The 11728-nt window shown below is 38.7% G+C and overlaps 1 protein-coding gene across 1 annotated transcript; it reads left to right on the forward strand.

Moving 5' to 3' along the window:
• Positions 1–2992: 2992 nt before the first annotated feature.
• Positions 2993–3328, forward strand: LOC109207618. The gene has a single exon (XM_019370565.1). It carries the CDS (start codon positions 2993–2995, stop codon positions 3326–3328), a length of 336 nt encoding a protein of 111 aa, XP_019226110.1.
• The last annotated feature ends 8400 nt before the right edge of the window (positions 3329–11728 follow it).

Genomic DNA, 11728 nt, shown 5'->3' on the forward strand with positions numbered 1-11728 from the left:
TTTCTTCTTGATACCAGCAATTCCCCGATGCATGTTATTTTCCTTTTTCTCTGAAACCCCTTATGTATTTTTTAGCCTTATATCTTTAGTTTCTCCTACAAATTCAAACACCATCTTCTCCTTTTTACTAGATCCAACAGTCACCACCTCAAAAAATTCAGAAAACCAATAACGTAATACCAAAATTTTTGCTAAAAAAGTATTACCCATATGATTTCTTGAAATATTCTCGTCAAAATTGAGGAATTATTGTTAGCTTGAGGAATTATTATTTTTGGGTAGTTTGGGTTTTGTAGAGTGAGAATGAAAGTGACCGAGAAAGAAAAAGAAGGTATTATCTCAGCGATGGCGTTTTCTTTGGAAGTCTGTTGTAGTGTTCCTCAATTTCGGCGTCCCCAATGGTATTGAAAGAACCAAAAATAAACTTCTCGTTTTTGTAGCTTCCATCAGTAGAGAGCTTCACTATTGGAGGTCCTGTGTGAAAATTAAAGCATTTAGGGGTTTTTCGTATGTATACAGACGACCCTTGGCTTAAAATTTTTATTTTGAATATTTCCTCTTTGATTCAAAGTGGGTGCTGTTAAATATTGCTTATAATACCTTCTGAAAGTTCATATTGAAATTTGCTAGCATTTGGAGCTGATTTGAGGTGATTGAGATCGAAATTTCCAGTTGAAAATCGAAGAAGAACACATCTATCCAATAATATACTGCTACAGATTATAATATGTTGTAGGAGTATATAGCTATACTGCAACAATATACTATTATAGTTTACAATATACTGCAACAGTATATTATAATAATCGAAGAAGAACACAGTTACCTAACAGTATACCGCTACAGTATATAATATACTATAGGAGTATATAGTTATACTGCAACAGTATACTATTATAGCATACAATATATTGTTATATTATACTGTAATAATATGCAATATACTGTAACAGTATGCTGTAATAGTATACAATACACTATAATAGTATACTTATTACCCGTAAATTCACTTGACTTTTCCCTTTTAATTTGCTTTAAGCTTTTACCCAGCGTGAAGGGCAAATATATATATATATATATATATATATATATATATATATATATATATATATATATATATATATATATATATATGCTATATAATGTAACGGCATACTCTTACAATTAGATTCTTTTAGAATTTTTTGATCTTTTATTGACAACTGATATTATTTCAGTTTAATAATTGAATTAATTTTTTTAACTCTTTGCGTACAATTGTATACCCTGTTGGTATAGATATATACTATACTGGTATCATATGTTAGTTAATATTTTTTGGTTGTATTAGCTACATTTAATTGGTAATGAAAATAGATTATGAGGAGAAAAGAATATAAAAAAAAGAAATGAAATTAGAAAAGGAAAAAAAAAAGAAGAAAACCAGAAGAAAGAAAAGGAGAAAAGAAAAAAAAAAGAAAAGAAGCATAGAAATAAAAAAGAATTGGAGAACAAAGAAAAAATTTCGCACAAAAACTGCTATGGGTAGAAAATATAATTAGCTTATAAGTAAAAAAACAAATGAATTAATAAAAATAAATAGTTTTATTTTTTTGGGTAAATATGTCAAAAACCCCTAAATACTATGAATAGGTCGACTGGCTGGTTGGGTGAATCTGAATCTTGGGAATACAAATTACCAATTGACAATAATTCAAGCAAAAACAATTGACTCACCGAAATTCTAGTGGTCATTGGTCCCCTATGGACGATGTAGCTTAGCTCCAAAGACCAAAGCTCTGCTTTTATGTTCTTTTAACTGTTTATAAAATAGAAAAAAAATGAACTTATAAAGAATATTTTATATGTTATTTTCTGATCTTATATACGTGAAAAAAGACATATTGTAAAAAGATAAAGAAATAAAAACAAATTTTTAAAAGGGGTATAAAACCAATCGAGAAAATTATCTCTTTGATAAAATTTATTTTTTAATGTTTGACTATGTTAAATGTTGAAAAGATATCCGGAATGAACATATTTTACACCTATTGAACTTCATTTGTAAGAATCTTAGCTCTAATTACACGTGTCACCTGTTTCAGTTAATGCTAAAATTTGGTGCAGAGCATTTATCTAGAAAACTTTTTGTAAGATATACTCAAGTCCTATCCCCATTCCACTATTAGTATATGTAACTCTAAAAGATAATTAAATTTATAAGGTATTTCCATTAGAAGGGCAGTCCAGTGCACTAAGTTAGTTCTCGTTATGTGCGGTGTTCGAGGAAGGGCATGGCCACAAGGGTCTATCATACGCAGTCTTACCCTGTATTTCTGCAAGAGTCTGTTTCAACGGTTAGAACATGTGACCTCCTGATTACATGACTACAATTTACCAGTTACGCTAAGACTTCCCTTCTACTCCCTCTGTTCTAGTTTATGTGAACCTATTTCCTTTTTTGTCCGTTCCGAAAAGAATGACCCCTTTCTAAATTTGGTAACAATTTAGCTTAAACTTACGATTCTACCCTTAATGAGAAGCTTTTGTAACCGCACAAATACTCTGGGGCCCTTTTTGACTTGTTTAGGACCACAAATTCTAAAAGTTTTCATTTTTTCTTAAACTCCGTGCCCAATCAAAATGTTTACGTAGATTAGAACGGAGGGAGTAATATTTTCCCTTAGAAACGTTTTAAAATGCACCTAGAAAATCAGGTTGTGACAATTATATGCGAGATCTTTCCAAGAAAATATAAATTAATCCACTTGATTATAGAAAACATGAGTAGTGATACTATGAACTTAGGAAGAATGATTTGCCAACCCTGCCATGTGCCACATGCCTTACGATTCCCTATTTCTCCACCTAATCCTATCAAGAATTGCCTTTGGTTTTCCCTAGGAAACATTTTTCATGATTAAATAACAGCGACGACTTGCAGCTCCATTGTTCCTTCCTCCTCTCCAAACATTAATCTCTCCATTAAAAAAACTTTCAGAAAACAAAAGAGATGAATGTTACAGCAACGTCCATTCTAATCCTGTCTTCTGTAAACAGAGAAGCCTCCTCAGTTGTCCCACTTGTCTTTGCTGCTGCCGCTGCCGCCTTCCTTGTTGGAGCACTTATTGTTCTGGCCGTAAGAACCACCGTACTAACGTGGATTACGGTACTTGTACTGCTAGCATTCGCCGGAAAACGCCGCCGAGGTGTTGTAAAGGATGGCAACAAGATCACGTCGGAGGTGGTAATATATGCGGCTAACATTATGATTAAACAAAGAGGGGTGTATGCTTTCACTGGTGCTATGATTTTGGGCTTCACTTCTATGGCATTGTTAATTAGATGATTTGTACAGCTATATCGAAGGTGAAGTCATAATTTAGAATTAATTGGTTGGCTGATCTTATTGTATATGTAGAATTTTATATATATGAAAGTTTAGTCGAAAGCAATAAGTTCAGTTGAATTCACGTTTAACCAATCCTAATTTTGTCTCTATGCATCCAGGCTAGCTTTGCTGTCTCTATTTGTTGTTGCTAGAACAGAGTTGTAAATTTCGCATTTTCTTATTTTCACCGTAAATATTATGGTGATTATGGCTGAAATTTTGCACAAGCACTTAGTTAATATTCTCATACTTTACCTAGTAAAACGGTACAGTTGAATTTATACGTGATTTCTAGACAAGTGAATTAATTCGATCTTGAAATAATGAAATAATTGAAGAGATATGTAACAGTTAGCCTTTTCGTGAAGACGAAATAACAGAAATAATGATTCTGGGCGCAACAATAATAAGAACACAAAGTGAGAAGATAAAGTTGTATAGAACTTTGAATAAATTATAGTATCATTTTGCCGGAGAATGCAGTCTCCCTTTACAATGATAGCAGAACTCACTATTTATAGCTACGTCTAGGGAACAAGGTCCTAGGATCGTGCTCTTCTTTGATGTCAATTATGAGGGCCACTGGTAAACGTGTAACGGTGAGCATAAATGACAAATTCTCTGTAACCGGCAGTGCATTCCATGCTTTGGAGTATTCTTCATTAGTGCCACCGGACGGAGGGTATTTATTGTCTCTTTATGAGTGTTATTCCTTCCGGTGCCAAGCGGGATAATTGCCTCCACGTGTCATTCTTTTAAGCGACCATCTGGTGTAGCACATTTTACCCTATATAGATAGTCCCCCTGCTTTCCGGTGGCATAGCTTTGTGTCACCGGAAAGTTGGTAGAACCACTCTTTTGGCCGGAATTACAATGATTCCTTCCGAAAGGCTTCTGATGGTTGATTAGATGCACGTCTCTCCGCATTTAATGCCCCGTACACGCATTATCCCACGATCCGGCATAGCTTTTGTAGGTTCTCGAGGTAATCATTGCCATGAATTCAGCCGCCTAAACTTTTACTTATACGCATCGATCTTCTTCACTCATACTCCATAACTTTCCAAGCTTTCTAAAATTATTTTTCGACCTTTCTTTAGCTCTCTTCAAACGGAAAAGCTTTTCTTTCATCCAAATGAGTTCTTCTTCAAAGAACACCAGCTCTTCAAAGAGCAAGAGCAAAGCCGAGGACGCTGCTCTTCCAATAGTGGATTCCATCATTCCCAGAATTCTTGTTACAACAAAAGAGTTCAAAGAGAAATTCCTTCGGCCATCCCTCGCACGTGGGGCATTGGCAGATACCCTTCTTCCATCCGTCCTTCCAATATTTCTCTTGTGAAGGAAGATTGTCGCTGTCATGATTTGGATATTATTGCTCCTGATCTAACGGAGCAAGTAACCCTACCCAAGGAGGGTTTTACGTATTTTTACATGTATCACTTTACTTTGGGTGCGTTCTCTTTGAGTGGAGAGCTTGACTCCGTTATTATGGAATTCTACCTCTGCTTCTAGGTGTGCTTGGCACAAGTAAGTCCTTCTGTGTGGAGGATGATTGATTGTCTTCGGCGTTTGTGCCAAGAGACGGGAGAGGAGCTATCTTTAGCTCATTTGATGAATCTCTATTCCCCCAAAATCTTCCGCGGGGGAATGATAAAGTTCTGCAACCGCGGCCCCTATTCTCTCTTATCTAGCATGGATGATGACAACGACGGTAGGTGGATGTAACGGTTCATTACAGTTGCCACCAATGAGATCATTCTGGAAACGACTTCATCCTTTCCGGGATCATGGAACCGCACTCATAAGTTCCTTGTAACATTCCTTTCATTAGAAATTTCTTCATACTCATATTGATTCTCCATCCTTCGCCTGTTTCAGCAACTCGATAGGTTCCACATAGGGTTGAAGGCTTGGACCGATGGGTCCAAAAAATCTTGGACCTCACTATGCCCGAAACCCGCACGTGAAAAGAACTGGCCCTCAAATACGGGTAGAAGGCCAAAAATCATGGTAACTTAGCCTCATCTCGTTTCTGCTTTTTATGTAAGGAAATTGATTGATCCTATCTCTTCTCCCCTTTTTCTAAAATCAGGTCTACCCGCTGGCTCGGTTGTTATCCCTGAGGAGGATGTTTTGGCTGATCCTGATGATGCGGCGAGGCTGCTTAAGGAGGCGCTTACTCGATCAGGTATCTCCGGGCCTGCTTCGGGTACCATTGTTTCATTACAGAGTCCCCTGCTGGAGAACAAGCAACTAAAAAGAAGGCGTTCCTCCGCGGCCGGGGAAAAGAATAAGAGGGCGAAGACTGTTGCCCTCGAGTCGTCTCCGGAAGTTGTGGTGACTAGCCCTCTTCCTGGGCCGGTCATAGAAACCATTATGATCGGCGATGATGGAGAAGCTAGTGATGAGGGAGCTTCTCTACATAGATGACAACGATCCTTATCATCTCAACAGGATGCTCAACTTGTGGAGTTAGTTACACCAACCGAGGACGATGTATCGACGCTCTAGGGGGAGTTTGAAATGGTGGAAAATGCCAACTCTTGTTGCCCGATCCCAGTCGCCACACCTGGTATCGCGAGGCTAATATCGGGACCCTGCCGTCTTAGGTTGATGAGCAACCAAAAACCAGCACTACATTCCCTGTAGCTGCTTCTCATTCTTTACCACTATCATCTTCATCTCCTTCTTCACCAGCTCTTCCATCAGCAACTGCTACATCATCTCCACAGGCCGCACCTGACCAAGAAGAAGGTGTTCCTCTTCCCCAGTCCCCAGTTCATGGGAATTTGGGGCAAAATTATGCCGCCCCTTCAGAAGATCCACAAAGGGGGAGGAACGTTACTCTCTCAATCTCCACCAGATGCAATTTGCTATCCCGGCTGGTGGAACTTGCTAACTATCTGAAGCCTTTGGCTTTAAAAAAGACTGGGAAAAGATACAAGCTCTCTCGTGAGAGTGCTTGTTGAATAATTCCATGCACAACGCCGCAGCGGTACACTCTTTACTTCTTTTGTTATTTCTTCTATTTTTGTTTGAAAATATCTTGAATGTGCTCCTCTTATTGCGTAGGCCAACTTCCTTGCTTTTGAGGGCCTTCAGAGGTTGATTTGGGAAAAGGAGGAACTTACCTCCGAGCGGGATCAACTTTTGGTTGAACGGGATCAAGCCATTATTCGCCTCTCGGAATTGGAAACCAAATCTGCTGAGGCTGTCATGTTTGAAACTCGTTTGCAGCAAAGTGAGTAGGAAGTGAAGACCCTTAGTCAAGAGATTGCCCCATTTAGGGTTCAATTTGAAGAGGCTAAGGCCAAATGGGTTGAAGTTCATAATGTCATTTTTGCTGCATCCGATCGTGAGCAACCTCCGCTGAAAGATTGACCAATTTAGAGGCAGCCTTGAATTCAAAGACTAAAGAGCTTGCTACTGCGGGGATGAAATATTCCGAGTTGGAGGAGAAGCGTAAGAGGACTATTAAGCATAATAGATTTTTTAGCTCTACTATCGGCGATCTTGATGTTAGCCTCAAGTCTATTAGATCCGCCCGGGAAAACCTTTCTGCTGAGGTAACCCAACTCAAAGAAGAACTTAAGCGCCGAGCGGCTTCCCTCGTTGTTGAGAAAACTTATGCTATGTACAACATAAGGAGAAAAACCTTGGAAGAGGCCAAAGATGGTATCATTGACTTTGATGCCGAAATTGCTAAGGCCTGTGAGCTTGAGTTAGCTGCTAAAAGTGGTCTCCCGGTAGAGCCTGATGCTTCTGGTTCTTCTAGTTCTGGTTCTGAGTTCTCGGGAACTGAAGAAGAACCGGAAGATGATGATGCTGAGGGCCCAAATGATTATGGCCAAAATGTTGAGCCGTCAGCGGATCTACCTGCTCCCCCTAGGGGCGCGGACACTTCTCTTCCTCCGGGTTCCAGAGAGGTAGCAGTTTAGCTTTTTCTTTCTTTTACCAACTTTTTTTACTTGTGCTATTTTGGCACGTTTATTGTAAATAAAAATATCTTTTGTTCAGGTATTGTATGAGTCTTTCTGCGTTCTTTCGTTTGAACATTTATGCAAGTTTTAAACTTTGCATTGTTTTTTGCGCAAGTATTACTGTTTGTGTCTGATTATGCAAGGCCTTGGGTGTATTATTCCCCAAAGGAATTTTGATTTCAGGCATAGGTTCTTCCAAAATCAACCCTTTAACGTGAGGGTTTTTATAAGTATTTGCGCAAGTTTGCTTTTTGCGTCTTTTTGTGCAAGGCTTCGGGTGTATTTTTCCCCGAAGGCATTTTGATTCCAGGCATAGGTTCTTTCGAAATAAACCCTTTTATGTGAGGGTTTTTATAAGAGAGTCCCCTCTTATGTTTACGGTGCTCTTGAAGAGGACGTCTCCCGTTCATTACGGCTCTAGCATTTGAAGTACTTGTTTAACTTTCAAATTACAAAGTTAATTCATCGTTTAGAGAAGAAACAAGATAGAAATAAAAAGGATTTCATTTTATTCCTTCCATTTTCAAAAAGTACATAAGCATTTGTTATGCTAAAAATGAAATTGCCATTACTCGTGGCTAACTTCTACAACTTGTTTCCACGAGGCTGTCCACACAGTCCCCAGTCCCGATGATACAACTATGTTTTTGATTTTCATTTCCCGGTAGACGTGGCAGTATTTGTTGCCGTATCCTCATATCATCCCCCCAGTGTTCGAATGCGGAAAATGCGAATTGGGACATTGGAATTTTTTGCACCTTCGAGGACCCCACTAATGAATTGCTAGACAATCTTATGCTCGGTAACAAACTTCGCTTCCCCTTTGGAATTTATGCTATCGAGAAAAGGACTATCTAACAATTCTTTAGTGGTTTGCACTTGTGAACGGTTGGGTAATCTTTGTCCAATAGCAAAATTAATTTCCCAGTGGGAATTTGCCATTGGGCCAAAGATGATCTAACCGCCCTGTAGTGGCTTTTCGCTTGCGTGCCTTGTTATTAAAGGTCTTATTGTTGTTGTTGAAGGTTTCTTCGTAGTATAATTTCTGTTACTGCCTCGTTAAGAACCTTGTCAAAAAAACCCAATTGGGACAAAAACTGAACGAAGGGGAAAAAAGTGCAGCACATACTTTCAGTACAGGCGATGTTCATCAGCAATAATATCTTTTGAGGTGTGCCACGTTCCAGTTGCTGGGCAACTTTTCTTTGTCTTGATTCTCTAATTCATACGAACCTTTCCCGGTGACAGCTGAAACCTGGTAGGGGCCTTCCCATTTTGGACTTAGCTTCCCTGCGTTGAGCTCCCGGGTTGTTCGAGTTACTTTCCTTAGGACCAAGTCTCCTACTTTGGAATAACTGTCACGCCCCAAACCTAGGGAGGCGTGGCTGGCACCCGGTGCCGTACTGGCCCGATCGAACCACTCTGTAACTCTTTTTTTCTTTGTAACTATCACGGGACAACATGGCCACAACTCGTAACGTATAACTGCAACTGGGCCACAACTCATAATGTATAACTATAAGTGGGCCACAACTCATAATGTATAACTATAAGTGGGCCACAACTCGTAACGTATAACTGTAAGTGGGAAAATACTGTATCAATGAACCATCTTTCTTAAAACATGAATACATATGGGCCGTCAGGGCCTCTGACATACTATACAAAATGAACCTCCGTCTACAAAGCCTCTAAGAGTATTAGACATCAAACAGGACAGAGCACCGGCCTACCCATAAGTCTGTAGCAAAACTCTGACACGATGACTCATAGACTCGGCTGCACTCCAAATGAGGTGGAGTCTTATCGATCCTTCGCTGAATGCTAACCTCGTCTACTATGAGGGCTCGTCAAATAGATTATCTATACCTGCACGCATTATTGCAGCGTCCCCAACAAAAGGACATCAGTACGAATAACGTACCGAGTATGTAAGACGGAATTGAAACATGACAATAAGTCAATATTAATTAAAGACATATAAGAATCAACCTGAATCTTTGAAGTGCCACTGTATATGCATACTTATTATACTTATATATATAATGCTTCTCTTTGGGACTAAAATCCATATCTTATGATGCATGGCTGCACAACTGATCAGTGATAACTGCCAGACCGATCGTAGCGCGGTGATAAATGCATGATTGCCCGACCCACCATACTCAATGGTAAATATGCAACTGCCCAACCGGCCGTAGCTCGGTGGTAAATGCATGACTGCCCGACCGGCCATAGCTTGGTGGTAAATATGTAACTGTCCAACTGGCCGTAGCTCGATGGTAAATGCATGACTGCTCGACCGGCCATAGCTCGATGATAAATATGTAACTGCCCAACCGACCATAGCTCGGTGGTAAATGCATGATTTCCCGACCAGCCGTAGCTCGATGGTAAATAATGACGCATATAATACCATGATGATCATTAACATCTTTATCAAATACCTCAATAGGGAACTAGATACATACTTAGACGTGCTTGGATATCACTTTACGGGAATGAATAACATAGATATCTTTAACTGCTAAGAGTAGAACCATTTATGGAACGTCATTACGTTTACGTATCGTTACTTGGATCATGCCAAAAGAAAGAAGGACTAGCCTTAACATACCTTACCTGATTCTCTTGACAATCCCTCTAACACACGTCTTTTTGCAAAAATCATGCAACGGCGGATCAAAGTAGGGGAAATCCGTATGATATTCTTGAGAAAGATTACACCGTACTCCCTTAAAATTGCAACATCTCACGTTGCTAAGATGCTAAGAGCTCTTGCTTGAATTTTGTTTAAAAAAAAATCACGTTACTTAAGATACTAAGATGCAAATTGTTGTTTGAGTTGGCTGAAGCCTTCCTTTCTCATATGATAGACAACATCTCTTAATGTGAATTAGAGATGTTTTAAAGCTTGGTGGGTGTGGGCCCCACATACTAGATGACTAAGCCACATATGTGCCACCTATATATGGACTTAATGAGTCACAATCCTTGGCTCTCTTGGCTGCCACGTTAAGGCCTTTTAGGCTTATCCAAGATCCTAATTAATCATTCACTAATTATTAATTAATTGTTAATCTTCCACTAACCAATAATTAACCAATTACCCACATAATTAAGAATTATTTTAAATTACTTAAAATACTACTCACTTTTAACACACTTTATTCATCTTACTATCATGGTCATGTGGTACCGTATAAAATCAATACATACACTATTATTTCATTGAAACATCCATGTAAAAATCCATATATTTTCTCAACTTATAATTTTTCTAATCTCATATAAAGAGTACAAATTTTCGTACGCTTAATTCTTAAAATGGTAAAAAGATAACCTTCTTTTCTTGTGAGAAAATAATTTTTATCTTTACAATAAAGAAAATCTCATAAACTTTCTCATATTATGTGTATAATTTTAACCATATTCGAAAGTAGTCATATTAGTAACTATATAAAATCATATTTTTCAAACTTTTTTACAAAAATATTCCATTCAAAATACCATATCAAATGTATATAATGGTATCAAGGTTGTTAAACTTACGAGGTCTTATAATAACATAGTCACAAATCCTCTATAACCTTATGAATGGTCTTAGTCACTTCAAGCTCATATGGATTACTACAACTCATCCTAATATTAAAGTATGGGATGTAATAATAACGGAGGTTGGTTCTTCAATTATAATATCGTTCCGTTCTCTGCTTTTGGGCCGCCATTCTTATATGCGCCAAGTCCCTGCGCTCATTGAGTAGCTCCAAGTTTACTAACATTGCTTCGTTGTTTGACTCTTCATTTGCTTGGAAATATCTCAAGGTAGGTTCCCCTACTTCCAACGGAATTAAGGCTTCTGCTCCGTACACAAGGGAAAAGGGTGTTTCTCCTATGCTTGGTTTGGGCATTGTTCGATACGCCCATAAAACTCTGTTCGTTGACCACTTTGTTAACCATTGGTAACCACTTTGTTCGTTGACTCCGCTTGACCATTTGCGCTAGGGTGGTAGAGTGAAGATGTGATCCTCTTTATTTTCAAATCTTCGAGGAACTTTGTGATTTTTGTGCCAATAAATTATGGCCCATTATCGCATGCTATCTCCTTTGGTATTCCGAACCTGCAAATTATGTTTTCCCACAAGAAATCCACCACTTCGCGTTCTCCAATCTTTTGATAAGGACCCGCTTCCACCCACATAGAAAAATAGTTAGTTAAAATCAAAACAAATCTTACCTTACCGGGAGCCGGCAGCAGTGGTCCGACGATGTCCATTCCCCATTTCATGAATGGCCATGGAGACAGAACCGAATGAAGTCGTTCTGCCGATTGATGTACCAGTGATGCATAGCGTCGGCACTTATCACATTTTTGTAC

Source organism: Nicotiana attenuata, unplaced genomic scaffold (genome assembly GCF_001879085.1).
Source record: "Nicotiana attenuata strain UT unplaced genomic scaffold, NIATTr2, whole genome shotgun sequence".
In the NCBI taxonomy this organism is placed as follows: domain Eukaryota; kingdom Viridiplantae; phylum Streptophyta; class Magnoliopsida; order Solanales; family Solanaceae; genus Nicotiana; species Nicotiana attenuata.

Excerpts from the sequence above, each read along its gene's own strand:
- LOC109207618 (XM_019370565.1), top strand. The coding sequence starts at position 2,993 with ATGAATGTTACAGCAACGTCCATTCTAATCCTGTCTTCTGTAAACAGA.